General features: G+C 44.1%; 1 protein-coding gene across 3 annotated transcripts in view; it reads left to right on the top strand.

Annotated features, from left to right (window-relative positions):
• LRGUK (leucine rich repeats and guanylate kinase domain containing) overlaps positions 1 to 18,652 on the top strand; it is a 77,195-nt gene that overhangs the window by 48,290 nt on the left and 10,253 nt on the right. For all 3 annotated transcript variants that reach the window (XM_054015753.1, XM_054015744.1, XM_054015757.1), the window contains exons 14-17: positions 2,196 to 2,397; positions 4,549 to 4,662; positions 9,108 to 9,265; positions 12,214 to 12,302. In XM_054015753.1, the coding sequence (XP_053871728.1) occupies positions 2,196 to 2,397; positions 4,549 to 4,662; positions 9,108 to 9,265; positions 12,214 to 12,302 (563 nt within the window). The remainder of the gene's footprint in view (positions 1 to 2,195; positions 2,398 to 4,548; positions 4,663 to 9,107; positions 9,266 to 12,213; positions 12,303 to 18,652) is intronic.

Below are 18,652 nucleotides of genomic sequence, written 5' to 3'. Positions count from 1 at the left end.
AGGATGCTCAGCTTCTCACAGGCTAGGACCCTAAATTCACAAGTGAAGACAAACTGGACATACACACTGGGATGTGCCTCATAAAGCTTGAATGCCTCTCAAAATAGGTGTATTACTAAATGATGGAGAAGTTAGGGCCTGTATATGAATAGGGAAGTCACTGTGCCTTTGTTGGATATTATCAACAGCAATATCATGGACAGCTAGTTAAGAAATGCCTCTGGTGCCAGCGTTCTAAAGCGTGTCATAATTATGCAGCAGTCTGCATTGCTGTAGACTCTACCTGTTGATGACAAACCATAATGGTGAGTTATGCATCTGAAACAGAAAGGCTTCGAGTTCATTATCATCTCCTAAGCCTCTAACGAAAGTGATTCATGCCTATTAAAAGAACATTTTAATGATGGTTCATGAGCTGAGGCTAAAAATTTGAGCCATTTAATTCCCTTTAATCTACTACCTCTGCACTGTTGGGTGGTAGAATTTGTCCCCTTTGTAGTAACTACATTTCTAGTCAGTGAAGTTCCTGTTGCATTCTGCGACAGAGTGAGGGGAGATGTTCCAGGGCACTTTCAGGACCCATCCCTTGTTGACGTGGCCATTGGTGCATACAGTTACCCCATTTGAGCATAAGATTGCAGTGGCTGCATGTGCACATTAGGCATACAACTTACGTTTCAATCCTATTTTTCAGATACATCTTCAGTTTTAAGTTTCTGTTGGCCCCCACAAGGACTCCATCCCCACCCCTCATTTCAGTGATGTCACATTTTTGGTTTTTGATTTGTTTTACACTAGAAGGCACATTTTGTTGCTTTTGTAGACAGAGCTTATTGCAAACAACAGGGGTTCCTTGCATCTCTCTATTCCCACCACCTTGTGTGCCACCCTCTGATCCCTTTTTATTTGTAAGTAAGACCAGATCCATACTATATGCTTACTTCGGTATAAATAGGTCACTCGGGGGTGTGAAAAATCCACACTCCTGAGTGACGTACTTATACCGACCTTAACCCAGCGGTGTGTTGGCTGGGTGATGCAAATTATGATGCTGTCGGAGAGAGTGTCTCCAACAGAAGCACTACAACTGTGCAGCTGTGCCAATCCAAGCTTGCCCTAAGTGTAGGTATGTAAGACCCTCATCCAACAAATACTTTTGTATTTGAACAGTATCACTGAAGTCAGTAGGACTGTTCTGATGCTTGAAGTTAAGCATGTTCAGGTTTATAGGATTGGAGGCCTAAGGTACTCACTCAGGACTCATTTTTGCTGATTAGGCCCAGCCCTAGATTGGATAGGATGGGGCTATATAGCTCTGTCTTCTCTCCTTTGCCTTTGGGGATTTGTATATCCCAGATGGTAGTGGGGGAAGTTAGGATGTAGCAGCCCATATGCTAACCAGAGCAGGGGGATGCAGTTTTGTCTGGCCCTTACATGTTAGCCTTCCTCCCCTCCCCATTATACAGCCATATATGCAGAATTTAGTCTTAAACATAGAAGCCAGTTGATCTGTGACAAGTGCTTTAGGGTCCTGTTTATACCAGTTTATGCCACATACTGTATTTTTTAGTTCTTTATACTATTCAGGTATGTTTAGTGCAGATGTAGACTTTCCCCTTTCTCAGAATATCGTGGTTTGGTACAAGGGATGCTGTCAGAAATTCAAAATCAGTTCACTTACCATCATAAACTACTGTGGTTTAATAAACCCTCATTCTCCGAAAGTTATCAGGCCGCTCAGCATCAGTTAGAAAAACATTCTGATTGAGAAGAAGATTCTGATGTTGTTCGTTGTAAAAATGAAAGGGCCAAATTCATTGGTGGTGAAAGTTACATGTGTGGTGTAAATTGGTCAGAAAATGGTTATAAGAAATACAGTAGTATGACTTCTGACATGCAATATAAGGGGAAGAAAGGATAGGGCCTAACAGGAAAAACAGATACTAGGCAGGTATAAGAAAGCAAGGTGCTTTAAGTCACCAGTGAACTATAGGCTTCCTGGGAGTTGTACTCACTAACTTCAAGATGAATTTGGTACCAAATTTTGAAGATCATAGACTTAAATAACTTACCGACATTGCTAAATATGATGGTTTGTAATAAGTAAGGGGTCATTATGAACACAGCATGTCAGTAAGTAGTCACTGAGTTTCAGGAATAAAACATTATTGGGTGCTTTCTGTCTAATCTTAAAGGGTGTGCAAAGTTTGAAAAATACCTACTTTGAGCCTCGATATATCCTGTTAGTACCAATGAACAAAGAAAAATATGAGGGACATCTGCGGAGGAAGGGGCTGTTTAGCAGGCCAGAGATTGAAACTGCAGTCTCCAGAATGGACATGTATATCAAAATAAATCAGGATTTTCCAGGATACTTTGATGCGGTAATTAACATGGGTGAGTTAATCTCTTTTCTACCAAGAATCTGATTACCCAGGGTGATGGTAATGGATGCCCCAAAACTGCCATGCCGATAAAGTCATCTCTGAAACAAAAACTAGGGAAGGCAAATTGATGTTCAAAGTAGCTGGTTTGAGTCTGCCAGAAATGGAACCCAGCTAGTTCTTATCCAGGGGACATAAAGAACTGCAGATCTGTATCTTTGTTCCCTCAAGATTGAATTACTGCATTATGCACTAGCTGCATCTTAAATCAATCAAGAAACTGAACCTGGTGTAGAATTCAGCTGCACATTTGTTAAGCAGTGTCTCTCATGAGACTGTTACACTGAAGCTCCGTGATGTGCCCTAAGACCCAGATCCTCAAAGGTATTCAGATCCTTTGAGGATCTGGGCCTAATTGTCTGTTGGTTTCAGAATGGAGTTCAGTGTGTTGTTTTCGTCCTGTTAGGCCCTAAATGGCCTGAGACATGGCTTCCTTTTACCCTGTGCCATACTGCCACCATTGAGGTCCCCAGGGGCATAAAGATAGGAGCTGCTGCAAGGGCCTTCTCTGTGAGGACCCTTCGTTGAAACTTGATCATCTCCTTGGGGTAAAATAATTGAATCTGTTGATCTTTGTGGTATCGTCTGAAACAAATGTTTTCTCCCTGTTATTTAGGGAGTGAGGGAACATCATGAGGGAGGGTAGCAAGTGGTGGGACAGGGGATTTTTCCTAGTTTATTTTTTTTGACTGACCATTGCTTGGGTAAATTTGGGTTTAGGGCAGGGGCGGGCAAACTTTTTGGCCTGAGGGCTGCATCAAGTTTCGGAAATTGTATGGAGGGCCGGTTAGGGGAGGCTGTGCCTCCCCAAACAGCCAGGCATGGCCTGGCCCCTGCCCCCTATCCGACCCCCCCACCCCGCTTCTTGCCTCCTGACAGCATGCCCCCCGCCAGGAATCCTGCCCCATCCAACCCCCTATGTTCCCTGATGGCCCCTCTGGGACCCCTGCCCCATCCACCCCCTGCTCCCTGTCCCCTGACTACCCCCAGAACCCCCGCCCCTGACTGCTCCCCACCACCCCATCCAACCCCCCTCTCCTTCCTGGCCCCCCAGGACCCCTGCCCCACCAACCACCCCTTCTCCCTGTCCCATGAGTGCCCCGAACTGCCCCCCGCCGCCCCATCCAACCCCCCCTCTCCTTCCTGACTGCCCCCCAGGACCCTCACCCCCATTCAATCCCCCTGTTCCCAGCCCTCTGACCGCCCCACCCCCTATCCACACCCCAGGCCCCTGACCACCACCCCAAACTCCCCTGCCCTCTATGCAGCTCCCCCGCTCCCAGCCCCCTTACTGCACTGCCTGGCGCACCAGTGGCTGGCGGCGCTACAGCCATGCTACCCGGCTGGAGCCAGCCACACAGCGCGCAGCACAGCGCATCGGGTCAGGCCGGGCTCTGCAGCTGCACTGCCCCAGGAGCTCGCAGCCCCGCCACTGAGAGCATTGCGCCAGTGGCAGAGCGAGCTAAGGCTGTGGGGGAGGGGGAACAGCAGGGGAGGGACCGGGGGTGAGTCTCCCGGGCCAGGAGCTCAGGGGCTGGGCAGGAGGGTCCCGCGGGCCGGATGTGGCCCCCAGGCCGTAGTTTGCCCACCTCTGGTCTAGGGTTTAGATGAAATTGCTGGCTTTGTGAATTATTACAATTATATTTTTAATTATTGTCGAGGGCACCTGAAGCCAGGGATAGGCAGCCTTACGTTTTTAGTCTAAAACAGAAGAAATAGAAGACAATAAATAAAATCAAATTGCGGAGGAGAACATTTAGGCTGACATAGGAATTTAGAATGTAACTGAATTTAGGAAAAGCTTCTTCACCGTAGTAGGCTATGGATTATTCTCCCAAGGGAAGTTCCTCAATCTAGCTGTAAATGTTCCTCAAGTGATGAGGTGAAACACTTGAGGAACATTTACAGCTAGATGGGGAATACATTTACCAGGGAATGCATTGTGGAGAACAACCCCAAACTGGTAGGGAGGCAGGCTGGGTGAACTAAAAGGACATTTTCATCTCTGACTTCTGTGACGTTATAATTTCACGCTGGTGCCTGGCTGTTCTTTTATCGGACATCCTTTCCCTCCCTCCTTAAAATGTGCATCTGTTTCCTGTAGATGATTACGATGAGGCATACACACAGCTGAGTCTCCTCATAAAGGAATACCTAGGTATGGTACAGCCTTCAGATTTGGACAGCAGTTGGGTCTTGGACGACAAAGCAATCACAGGTACTGTACATGACTTTCCAACTGTGCCAGTCAGGAACTCACACCAGCTTTATTAGGAGAGTGTTACTGATTACTTGTCAGTTATACACATTAGTGCCCTATCTGCGAGAGAAGTGGCCTCCATGATTACTGGCCTGTGAAAACTCTGCAGGCCTCCCACTGAGTAATGTGCCTCCCTGACTGTCCTCCTCCTAGGAACCAAGTCTGTGATGCTGCTCCTTCCGTTACTTATAGTTACTTTATATGGCAGCTGACTTGGGAGAACAATGTTGGGAAGAGCGCATGGTGTGACCCTAATGTTGTATGGAGGCAGGTTACTCCCTAGCTGATAAACATCCACTCATCAGGGAAGGTTTTTAAGGGAGATTCACAACACAAAACATGTCTCCTTGGCTGACAACTTTGTGCCTATCAGACTAATGAGAAAAAGGAAATGGGGCTGTGAGGCTGAACACTTACATTCCTCCTCGCCTCAGGGTGATCAGGGATATGAATGAGGTCTCTCCAAATCAGGATCTTGCCATTGGCCAATAACCCCAGTCTCCTTTTAACAGTAATTCTTTACTGCCGAGTTAGCCTGGGTGATTGATACCTGGGTTAACCTAGCCCGGGTACAGCCACACTTCACAGTCCCATCTGAGTTACTTTGTCCTCAGTGGTGCTGCACGCCTGTATGTGTGTCACTAGAGCTTTGGGGGCATATCCAATGATTCTTTGTGCTGCAGTAAACTAAGCCTCTTTAGGAGTCTTTCCCAGTGAATTGTGGGAGAACTTGCCTATCGTTTTGGACACACGGGGGAATTGTGGGAAGGCACTGCAGGACTATCAGCACTCGAGTGATTTAGCCCGTATTCTCACTGCAAAGTGGGTGGCGTACCAGCCTGAGTGAAAGGGGAACCCAGGTTCTCACCCATACCCCCAGCTGGGCCAGGTAGCTCAGGTGTAAAGCACCACTAAATTCAAATGTGTGGACAGGAGGAGACTTAGGGGAGACACTGGGCTAGCTCTGTGGTGAAGACCCTTAATGGTGAGATATGCTTTTCCCTAATGCCAAGTAAGTTATTAAAGAAATCCATCCTTATTCTGGCCCTAGATTCCGTTCTGTCTCCTCTATTTGGACTATACACTTCTGTAGCTAATAGAGCTCCCAGTGGGAACGAGGAAGGGGAGACAGAGAGTTTCTTGACAGGGATTTGCGTAATAAAGGAAGACAAGAACTTGTTTATGATAGCTCTTTTCTCCAAGAGCTTCCACAGTTCATAGGTTGTTTTAGATCCCGTGCCGAAGGAGAGTGACTGTTTTCCTAAACAGGGGAAGAGCCAGTAGTCATGACCTGCATGGCTCACAAGGCTGCAGATAGGGGAATCTGAAGAGTGCGTAAGACTGGCACAAAAATGTTAATGAAAAATAATGTAAAATTTATCACTTTTTCATGTCAAGTGGTTTCATATCCTGAAAGAATTAATAAATGTTGATTACTCTGTGGGGAATGAAAAGCCTCAACATGGATTGTAACGTATAGATACTACCATGACAGGTAGTTTTCTAAAGAAACCAGTAAATTTAATCTAAATCTGGACTGTTTTAATTTTCACTTCTAGCAGTGCCAGTGTTTGTTTGAAGTTAGGGAAGGCTTGTGGGGCTGACTGGATTTTGGAGAAGCAGGTTACCATGTGTGCTGTATCTTGTTCTTGCAATCTTGCTCTTAGTTATTTTCTGCTAGAACACTAGGGCAGGTGTTCTCAAACTTCATTGCACCCTGATCCCCTTCTGACAACAAAAATTACTACATGACCCCAGGAAGGGGAACAGAAGCCTGAGCCTGCCCGAGCCCCACTGCCACCCCGTGTGGGGTAGGGGGCAAAGCTAAAGCCTAATAGCTTCAGCCCCAGGCAGGGGGCCTATAATCTGAGCCCTGCCGCCAACGGCTGAAGCGCTTGGGCTTAGGCCCCGGGTGGTGGGGGTTGGCCTTCAGCTCTGGGCCCCAGCAAGTCTAAGCCAGCCCTGGTGACCCTATTAAAATGGGGTCCTAACCCACTTTGGGGTCCCAACCCACAGTTTGAGAACTGCTGCACTAGGGCCTTTCTGGCACAGGAGGGAGAGCAAAGTGGAAGGATTATGGACAGAAGAGATTCTTATCTAATTATAATATGTTCTATCTAAAGCACCTGACATTCCTTTAACAAAATCTTAATATTCTTTCACATTTTGGAATTGTGTCAATTTGTACTTTGTTGCTAGCCACAGAAATTCCATTAATAGTACTGGGTTTTGGTAATTTTGCTCTCCATAAAGTAACTTTTAAATTGACTATGCATCGTTAAATTCACTTCGAGCTTCATTTATAGGAGTTTAAATAAATTTAACTATCTTAGTTCTGGAGAGAGTGTCTCTTCTTATGGACTGTGTGAAATAATTGATTTTAAAGAATTTGCCTAAAGGTTGACTTTATTATGGACATTTTTAGTAAGAGAGTAGAAGGGAGAAGATTGGTTCTGTGATATTATGATAGGTTGTTAATTCTTTTTTTAATGAGCTGCCGTTTGCGATCTTTTGTTCATGTACAGAGTAAAGACACTGGGAGAAAATCGATAAGCTCTTCTTTTGAAACACTTTTTATAGAAGGAATTACTGTACTAACATGATGATAATGCTTTGCGCATACATAGCAGCTTTCATCCAAGATTTCAGTGCTTTATAACGATTAAGTAAGCCTCACAACGCTCTGGATAGTAATACATACTTCACAACATTTCACAGATGGGACACTGGGGCTGTAGCTGATTATCAGTGGTGCGGAGCACTCAGAATTCCCATTGAAGTTGGTTTGAGTGGTGGATGCTCAGCATGTCTGAAAATCAGGCTCAGTAAATCATTTGCTGCACCTGGACTAGAACTCAGGAGCCGTAACTCCCCTGGTCTAATCACTAGAAATTCCAGCATCTGCATATCAGTAACTTGAGCTGGCTAGGCTGAGGGACATTTGGGGAAAGTTGGCATTTATTTATTACATAATTACAAAGCCAAACATACACAAAATAGGCATATGTGTGTGTAAGATTGTATGTAGTTGATTGTCTCCCTCTCCTCCACCCTTCATTGATTACTCTTCTCTTTAGATTGTAGGTACCAGGGCCGGCTCTGGCTTTATTGCCGCCCCAAGCCAAAAAAAAAAAAACACCACAACCCAGGGGCGGCAAAAAACGGCAAAACAAAAAAAAACCGTGCGGTGCGGCCGGAGCCAGGGTGCAGGGGGACTCCCTGCACTGCAGTTGTGGGGGAGGGGAGGGAGCGGGGGGGGGAGAGAGAAGGAGGGTGGCCAGGGCTTCAGGGGGGCGCTGCCACGCGGCCCCTCCCGCCGTGCCCCCTGCCGGGAGGGTTCTGCACTGCTCCCGTCGGCTGGGAGGGAAGGACGCGGGCTGCCCTGTCGGGCTTGCTGCAGGGCGCTCCCGTCCTCCGCGCCGCTGCCCCCACCGCCCCCTACAGGGCAGCCGGAGTGGAACACACACTAAAAATAAAGCGGCCGTGCGGCTGGCCCTAAGATTGGGCGGAATGCCGCCTCGTTCAATCTGCCGCCCCAAGCACCCGCTTGCTCGGCTGGTGCCTGGAGCCGGCCCTGGTAGGTACTTTGAGAGAGCTGCTTTTGTACAGCACCTACTACAATGGGACCTTTCTCCTGATTGGGTTTTCCAAACACTCCCATAAATATAAATATTCGTAAGGGTTTCCTTTATATTTTAAATTGATATTTAGGGGTAATTCATTAGCTAAACTGAAGCCCAGCCTCCTTATTTGTGGCTGTAGTTTTGCACCCTCGAATTTTGCTTGAAAAAAAGTGTGTTATTTGCATCTCCAGCTATCTGATTTAGTTGCATTTCTGACTACCTGTAAATCCAGTAGAGGTGCAAGTACTTACATTTGCACCCAGAGTTCAATTGTGTGCATAAAAATTCAGATGCAAATGATTCTGACAGAAGGAAAGGCACGTGATTCAAATTCCCTGGCTGTGAGGTAGGTCAAACATAGCCTCTAAACAGCTTAATAGTGGTAACAATGTTTAATAGCTAGCACCTCAGGAAAATAAAATTAAGCAAAGCAACATGCCGTACTCCATCAGTGGTTTCTGTTTTGAGTATTTTTGGGACCCTACACTTCCCTTGGTATTTTGAGGGTGAATTAGTTAATATTTGTAAAGTGCTTTACAAATTACAAAAAGTGCTAAGTATTTTTATTCCCTTCCCTGGGATCTATTTCTTAAGAAGATACTCAGTTCTATCTTTTTCACTTTCATTCTTCCCATTTGCAAACCCAGAACAGTGCCAAAAGGAACCTAGTTATTCTGAAACTGCAGACATGGAATTTCTCAAACAGGATTTCAACTTCTTGGAAACAGAGTTTACAGTAAGGGTTTTGTTGCAATAATAACAATACCTGTTCCCTACTAGATTTCAGCTCACTGTCTTTTGGAGATCACAAAGCTTTAACCAGTGGAGGGACCATTAGAATTGCCCAGCCTTCTGACATCAATGAATTTTCGGACTCTTCAGCCAAAAACTACTCTGCTAGAATCTCAGCCAAACTTGCTGCACAAAAGACACCAGCGGTAAGGGGAAAATGCTCTAATTTTAGCATTATAGAATGCTAACCTAGGAGTAGGATGTTTATGCTTTGCTCAATCCCTCCAGCTCCCCTATCATTTTTATTGCTGTTCTCTGAACTCCTTCCAGTTTGTCAATATTTTCCCAGTAGTGGAATGCCCAGAATCAAATGTACCAAAGACAGCTGAAAGAAAATGGCATGAGCATCATCAACTGAGGAGGAGATGGGGTAGGGAACTGTGGGCCTAATCTTTTCAAACCAGTTTTACACCAGAGCAACTTCATTGATTCTGTTGGAGTTGCTCCTGGTTTATGTGGTGTAAGTTAGATGAGGATCAGCTCCTATATATTTTTACAAGAATGCATGGAAACAATCCAAATTCAGGATAAATAATAGACGTGCTGCCGTGAGATACAAGGAAATTGTCTATCAGGACATCAAGAGCTTTGAACCCGATTCTGTTCCCATTGAAGTCAAAACTCTCATTCACCTGAGTGGCTGCATGCTTGGCATGGTTGCCACCAGAGATTGAGTTCAGACATGTTTCGCTGCTGCATTTTCTTCTTTTTTGACCCAGAGACTCAACAGTGTGCTTACATTTCAAACAATCTTGTGCAATCTAAGCTTCATTTTTTATAGGTTGTTCCCTAAAGGCAGACTTTAATTCACTCTCCTTGCAGGCAGTGGTGGAGTTGGTGCTGTCAAACAGATATTTCTAATGCTCCTTTTCAATGACAATGGCAGGGGAAAGAAAAAAAAAAAAAAACGGAAGCTTCAAAATATGTTCCATTCCAGGGCTATGAAGTCATAATGATGACTGATGGTTTGGGCAGGCCTGGCTTGTTGGATAATTATTGCCACTATCTCTGTATTTATAGCAATCTACACCTGATTCTGATGTCTAGAGTTTTTATTCTGGATGGAGCAGAGAATCAAAAAAACCCACTGCTATCCAAGGCTTAAAAAAAGGCTTTCTTTAGTGGGGAGAAAGGTATGACTGTAAAATGAGCTACCCAGACAAGGAGCTCTCCCATCTTTCAGACATCTTAAGCAAAATCCCACGTCTCGTGCCATGTAGAGTTAAATAAATGTCATTTCATTTAATGATTATTTCATCAGAATATATATTAGCTTAAGCTGAAGGAGAAGGCTGTGTTTCTCTCACTTCAGCAGCCTTCTGCCATCATCTGTATCACGGTGATTTATGTCTCTCTCTCTTTATTGCATCTTATGTTAACGTTTTACATTTTGTCAAGCCAGGGAGATAAGTGTTTTATGATGAAGGTGGCTATAATTTAGCCCGGGTTTAAGTTCTTCAGTGGCTAGAAGGCTTTCTTTATTAGTTTCCATGCTCATCGCTGGTAATATCTGCCAAGCTATTTACTAGGCCTTCTAAGTGCCCAATATATTTGTTCATGTGTATGATGAGGTTCTGTAGGATCGACTGAAGTGTCAATCAGTAAGTGCTCCAAGGTGAAACATGAGTGCAGCTCTGATAATTTTCAATAGTAAAGACTGTAAATATGTCTGTTGTGATTTTAAAGTAAAATCCGGTCTAAATTGTTCCATTTGGAAGTAGAAATGATTCCTTTACTTTTGGCAACAAAAGCACGTGGCATGACTGCTACAACTGCATTCCATGCTTCCTATGTGTAGAATGGCAAAGTGAGAGAGAGCATAAAATGACTAGCACTGGCAATCCAGGAGCAGGGTAAGAGGAAAGGCTTGCTGACCAGGAAAAGAACCATCATTTTCCCTGGCCTTTGCAACTGCAGGGTGCAAAACACATTATACCAATGTTGCACAAGTAGAAATAACTACACAAGTTGCAAGGCAGTACAGAACCAGGCCCTGCAATCCATACAAAAATCAGAAAGAATTGCTTCTTTACAAAGTACATGCTTTGTGAAACATCTGTCTGAAATCTGTGTAGGCCTGGACCTTGCTGGAGTAGCAAAAGGGAAGGAATTCACAACAATCTGTGGGTGAATAGGTACAACAAGACAATCGGACTCTCTTTCTTGTTCATCCTTTGCCATCTGGAGAGCCATTCTGGGATGGGAGTCACAGAGAGCCACCAGATAAACTGTGGTGTGGGGTCTTATTGTCCCATCGTGATGCCAAACCAGTATGTGATAATGTCACCACAAGATGACTGTTGTTGTTTTTTGAGCTTTCTCTTGCCTTACCCACACTGGGTTTGTCTGCAGTGGGAAATTATATTGTGCTGCTGCAGCACATGTTAACTAACACCACAGGGCTGGATTCTCCAGTCTGCTAAGGCTCCCTTATGCTAGGTGTTCACAGTAGCCTGAGAGTGACCGTAGATTTCCAACAGAGAATTCCCTCGGTGTGGGGGGAATCTCAGCTGGTGTAGAGTTGGCAGAAGTGGTGTAGCCACCAACCACTCCCTCTACCCTTAGAGTGAGCGGACAAGGAAAGCAGCATGTCAGGAGTGTGTTGGAGCCAAATTCTACTATACTGCATCCTTCGCTGGTGAAAGAAACCTTATGCGAGCAGCATCAATTAAAGTAGGATTATTCTTGCTTTAATTTATACTGGGGCTGCGAATCAACCAGCTCCCTGCAGTCATCCCTTTCTGCTACATCCTAGCATAGCTCAGATGTAGTGAAGACTCAGGGCTTCATTGTAAACCAGGACCGCCATGTTTAAAACCAGGTGTTTTCTCCTGCCGACATACTGACCGCCGCTCATTGGAAGTGGTTTAACTACGTCGACGGGAGAGCTCTCTCCCATTGGCATAGAGTGGCTACACGAGAGATCTTATAGCGGCACAGTTGCATTGGTACAGCCAGGCCACTGTAAGGTCTCTAGTGTAGACATGGCCTTAGCCAGAGACAGGAATGTCATGGCCATTTACCACCTTTTTTTTTTGAAGGCCTGTATGTACTTGTAAGTTATTGTAATAAGTTGATCATATTTCTTGCTCAGGAAGAAGCATCTCTGCAGAGGCGGCAATGTGCAGCACGTCAGGCGCTGTTGGGGAAGGCTCCTAGTGCATATGCCCAACTGTTTCAAAGGTAATGCGGGCATTTGTATGAGTCACGTCCTTTTCAGCCAAATGAAAAATGTCCATCTTGAACTTCTTCCCCATTGCGTCTACAAGATGAATGATCAGAAACTCTCAAAGATCACAAGTCCCATGGCTGACTCTCCTCCTTAAAGGGTTTAAGTCGAACCCTACTGTTAAGCCCTTTACATGGAGATGCGCCCTCTGACTTGAGAGCTGCAATGGTCTTAAACTAACTGTGTGAGGCCAACCTGCAGTATATCTGGGACTGTGAATTTATAACACACACAATGACAAGGCTGCCTAGCTCTCAGCAGGGAGCAGTTGGTGGGGGCAGAGAAGCTGGAGCAGCTGGACTCCACTCCTGAGGGGCGAGAAGCCTCGGGCAACTTCCCCTGGCTCCCGGCTGGGAGGAGGGGGCAGCCCTCTGGGAGTCTATGGGACAGGGTACCCAGTTGAGAGACTGGCCTCTTAGCTCCCCACTCTGTCCCTCTGAGGTCGGTGGATGCAGCTCACCGGTGTATATTAGGTCGACTTACATTTCTAGCATAGACATACTCTTAGTCCACTGCTCTTTGCTGCCTTTATTTCACCGTGCCTTGCTCATACTTTGGATTCTGTGTTTGGAGTGAAAATAAGACTTTGTTTTGGCAGAGCTGTCAGATAGGTGAAAGAAACTCCTATCACCCTCAGTTGGTATTTCCAGGGACATCTGTGCTCAGTGAAAACAAATTGCATGCAGGAGTAGACAACACTCTGTTCCATATGGTGATGCAAGGAGCGAAGTCAGGAAATACCATAAATATGAACAGTTGAGACTCTGAGAGTTGGACAATGAACCCTGAAATCATAGCTATTAGATAGAAAAGAGACCTACAGGTCATTTAGTCCATACCAATGGCTAGTGTATGATTATTCCCTGTAGTATGTTTACTAGTGCAATATCCAGTCTAGTTTTAAATGTAGCTTGAGATTGGCCTTTCACCTTAGAAGGCTCTTCCATAGTGTAATACATCTCCCTCTCAGAAAGATTATTGTGGTATCTACCCTAAATTATCGCTACTTCAGTTTCATCCCATTACTCCTAGTTATACCCCTTGTACTACTCAACATAATTCCTCTTCATTTTTTATGCAGTTCAGAAAATTAGACTGTTGCCATGTCTCCACTCTCTATTAGTCAGCAATTAGCCAAACTACATATATACATACATACATATATACATACATCTTTCCTCATAAGTCGGTTCCCCTAGCCCCCTGGTAAACGTTGGTGTTCTGCTCTTAATTTCCTACAATCTGTTAACATCCTGTAATTAGGTGCCAGAATTGATCCAGGTGCAGCTGCAACAAGGGGTAGCAAAGATGACACAATTACCTTCTGTCTCTGGGACATGATACCTCTTTGCCACTGCATATGCAGCTCAAAATTGCATTGGCCTTTTGCAGTCATTCTGTGTGACAAACCCAGGTCTGACTTCCTGGTCATTCCTAGGTTTCTCCTTTCCGTGGAGTATCTGTCTGTGACTTAGATTATTTTTTCCCAATGTGTATTTTATTTGGACATTTCGTCTGTTTCTACTTGGCTACACAAGTCAAGTACAAATCACATCTCTCTGAAATTTGATTATAAAAAATTCTCTTGACAGCCATCATTTTTCTCGTGTCAGCTTTGTTCTTGTACGTTGTCTGCTTTCATTTACAATACAATATACCCATTCAGGGAAAATGTTTCTTAATCTCAAAGTTCAGTGACCATGGGAGTGAGCGTCTTACAGTACTCTGTTGTCAAGCAAAAAAGAATTACTGTTTACATAGGACTTAGACGAACGCTCTCTCTTTTACTGACAGTGCAGTTGAACTGACTGAGAGAATGCTGATCCTAGAGTTGTGCTGACATAACTGAAGATGCTAATAGACAAAGAAAGAAAGAGGCTCAAAAAAGCTATATTAACTCCAAGCTCCGTTGGAAATGGAAAGTGGAAAACCACTGTTTGCCACAATGGATGAACTTAGTATGGAAAGAAACTTTGTTCCATTGAGGGCATTGTAAATACTTTGGAACAAAATACATTTATAGCTATAATAAAATACCTGACTGTTTTTAAAAAAGCACAACTGTCTAATTGGTAAATATACAGAACATTTGCCATATAGAAATACCAGTGTTCACTGCCTAGCATTTTATACACGGCTATAAACTACTGAATTGGATGTTTTAAGATTTTGGGACATGTCCTTGACCAATGTAAATCAAAAGTAGCTCAGTTTAAATCAAAGAAGTTATATTGGTTTTAAAAGTGGTTTAAAGGAAGAATCAGTTCTGTTTTATTTATTGCAACAGCCAAAGGAATAACTACATAAATTTATATTTTTAAATTGAGATCATTTAAAATCGGACTTCCTTATTTTTTGCCTGTAGCTATGTGCAGTTGCAACTGAGGTTATTTTGATGTTTAACTACCTGATACAGTATGTGGGCACAACCGGGTAGTTTGACATCTAATAATAATATCTAGCTCGTGTCAATTGTGCCCTTGCTATTAAAGATACAAAATAAGAGGCTGGGGTGAGGTCTTACTGAAATCAGGCCCTTAGCCATTGAATAACTTGTTGATTTCCCCTGAATGCCCCCCGAGGGCCTGGATTCTGTCATGTACACGTATGAGTAAAGAAGAGAAGGCATGGCCAAGAAGAGAACTGCAAAGTGTAATTGACAGTGCCACGGTCCTGGCTCCACCCCAACTCAGAGAATTCACACACTTCGCAGTCTCTGCACTGCTGCCTTCCAGGATGGGGCTTAGTGCTAAGGAGGTATGTTCCATGCATTTTAACATGACACGCCTGATACACTCTCTTCTGCATGGATAGCTCATGGTCAGGGCATGAGTATTCCACGCAGGTGGCTGTGTGAGAGATTTGGTGGCTTTCCTGTCTGATCATAAGAACATAAGAATGGCCATACTGGGTCAGACCAAAGGTCCATCTAGCCCAGTATCCGGTCTTCCGACAGTGACCAATGCCAGGTGCCCCAGAGGGAATGAACAGAACAGGTAATCATCAAGTGATCCATCCTCTGTCGCTCATTCCCAGCTTGTGACAAGCAGAGGCTAGGGACACCATCCCTGCCCATCCTGGCTAATAGCCATTGATGGACCTATCCTCCATGAATTTATCTAGTTCTTTTTTGAACCCTGTTATAGTCTTGGCATTCACAACATCCTCTGGCAAAGAGTACCACAGGTTTATTCATAGATTCTAGGACTGGAAGGGACCTCGAGAGGTCATCGAGTCCAGTCCCCTGCCCGCATGGCAGGACCAAATACTGTCTAGACCATCCCTGATAGACATTTATCTAACCTACTCTTAAATATCTCCAGAGATGGAGATTCCACAACCTCCCTAGGCAATTTATTCCAGTGTTTAACAACCCTGACAGTTAGGAACTTTTTCCTAATGTCCAACCTAGACCTCCCTTGCTGCAGTTTAAACCCATTGCTTCTGGCTCTATCCTTAGAGGCTAAGGTGAACAAGTTTTCTCCCTCCTCCTTATGACACCCTTTTATATACCTGAAAACTGCTATCATGTCCCCTCTCAGTCTTCTCTTTTCCAAACTAAACAAACCCAATTCTTTCAGCCTTCCTTCATAGGTCATGTTCTCAAGACCTTTAATCATTCTTGTTGCTCTTCTCTGGACCCACTCCAATTTCTCCACATCTTTTTTAAAATGCGGTGCCCAGAACTGGACACAATACTCCAGCTGAGGCCTAACCAGAGCAGAGTAGAGCGGAAGAATGACTTCTCGTGTCTTGCTCACAACACACCTGTTAATACATCCCAGAATCATGTTTGCTTTTTTTGCAACAGCATCACACTGTTGACTCATATTTAGCTTGTGGTCCACTATAACCCCTAGATCCCTTTCTGCCATACTCCTTCCTAGACGGTCTCTTCCCATGCTGTATGTGTGAAACTGATTTTTCCTTCCTAAGTGGAGCACTTTGCATTTGTCTTTGTTAAACTTCATCCTGTTTAACTCAGCCCATTTCTCCAATTTGTCCAGATCATTTTGAATTATGACCCTGTCCTCCAAAGCAGTTGCAATCCCTCCCAGTTTGGTATCATCCGCAAACTTAATAAGCATACTTTCTATGCCAATATCTAAGTCGTTAATGAAGATATTGAACAGCGCCGGTCCCAAAACAGACCCCTGCGGTACCCCACTCGTTATGCCTTTCCAGCAGGATTGGGAACCATTAATAACAACTCTCTGAGTACGGTTATCCAGCCAGTTATGCACCCACCTTATAGTAGCCCCATCTAAATTGTATTTGCCTAGTTTATCGATAAGAATGTCATGCGAGACTGTATCAAATGCCTTACTAAAGTCTAGGTATACCACATCCACAGCTTCACCCTTATCCACAAGGCTCGTTATCCTATCAAAGAAAGCTATCAGATTGGTTTGACATGATTTGTTCTTCACAAATCCATGCTGGCTGTTCCCTATCACCTTACCACCTTCCAAGTGTTTGCAGATGATTAATTACTTGCTCCATTATCTTCCCTGGCACAGAAGTTAAACTAACTGGTCTGTAGTTTCCTGGGTTGTTTTTATTTCCCTTTTTATAGATGGGCACTATACTTGCCCTTTTCCAGTCTTCTGGAATCTCTCCCGTCTCCCATGATTTTCCAAAGATAATAGCTAGAGGCTCAGATACCTCCTCTATTAGCTCCTTGAGTATTCTAGGATGCATTTCATCAGGCCCTGTGACTTGCAGGCATCTAACTTTTCTAAGTGATTTTTAACTTGTTCTTTTTTTATTTTATCTGCTAAACCTACCCCCTTCCCATTAGCATTCACTATGTTAGGCATTCCTTCAGACTTCTCGGTGAGGACCGAAACAAAGAAGTCATTAAGCATCTCTGCCATTTCCAAGTTTCCTGTTACTGTTTCTCCCTTTTCACTAAGCAGTGGGCCTACCCTGTCTTTGGTCTTCCTCTTGCTTCTAATGTATTGATAAAAAGTCTTCTTGTTTCCCTTTATTCCTGTAGCATTTGTATATAAGTATACAAATAGTATATATTTGTATTTGTATATATATGGGTACAGGATACAGGTACAACATAATGTTGCTTTGCCACATTATTCTGTGCCCATTTTGGGGGCAGAAAGAAAGAGGCAGTAACTGTGGCCCTAGGTTCATGGATGTCCTCTTCAGAGTGTCAAAGTGGATGAGGTAATTTCTTTTATTGGACCTGCTTGTGCTGTTCAGAGAGAGACAAGCTTTGGAGCTTACACAGAGCCCTTCTTCAGGTCTGGGAAATGTACTCAGAAGTACTGAAATATACTCAGAAGTTCTGTGGAAGCGCGAAAGTTCCTCTCTCTCCCTAACAGAAGTTGTTCCAATAAAAAATAGTACCACACCCACCTAGTCTCTCTAATATTCTGGTACCAACATGGCTACATCAACACTGCATATGCTTCAGAGTGTGTAATTTAACTTAGCTGACATGTTTTTCTTTCTTATTCAACTGCAGCAGCCGAGAGCAACAGAAATTATAAACTCCCTGAATATGAATGTTTCTAATGAAACTGATGACAAAACCTTAATGACAGTCACAAACTCAATTGTCAGTGTGAAAAATAAGGGATTTGGCGGGGAGGGGGAAATCCCTGTGAAGCCTTTTAAAACACGTTTCTTTCAATTGTCTGGCTGGTTGTTTTAAGTGTATCTATCAGTAGGGATTTAGCCTTTGAGAATGGGTCACTGATTCTGAATCAAAGCCTTCATTTCAGGGAGCAGAGTCCATTTTCCTGTGGCGGACAAGTCCTTAGACTGTGACCTTTCATCGGAAGTGGTGCATGATGTATCCTCGTCTCAGATTTCTGTCTGAGCTCTCCTAACCTCTGCTGTCGAGCTGCGTGTTTCAGCATTGCATGTTGAGTGGAGATATTTGTTAGGATATGTGTGTGGGAGGAGGGTGGTTTTCTGTTTCTTTTAAATGCCATGACATTGATTTAGAAGGCTTTTGAGAGCCATCAATGGCTCTGAGGGCCGGCAATGGGATAAAGGACCTTTTTTCTCTATGTAATTGGTTCAGGCCAATAATGACCAAAAGCCGTTACCTGCTGGCAACCGTTTGGTGGCCTATGCAATAGATACTTGTGGTCTCACTTTAAGGGAGATTTATTTATAAGTAGGATTAATAGGATGAAACTAAGAAAGGGCAAATGAAAGACCAATGGCAGAAAAATCCTGTTTGCAGTGAGATGTGTTAGGCTATGGAATGATTCCCCAAGGAAACTGGTGACAATCCCATCACTGAGACATTTTAAAAAAATAAACAGGACAAAGC

This window comes from Malaclemys terrapin, chromosome 1 (assembly GCF_027887155.1).
Source record: "Malaclemys terrapin pileata isolate rMalTer1 chromosome 1, rMalTer1.hap1, whole genome shotgun sequence".
Lineage (NCBI taxonomy): Eukaryota > Metazoa > Chordata > Testudines > Emydidae > Malaclemys > Malaclemys terrapin.
Note: the sequence above shows the minus strand (reverse complement) of the source record. Positions and strands in the feature narration are given on the sequence as shown.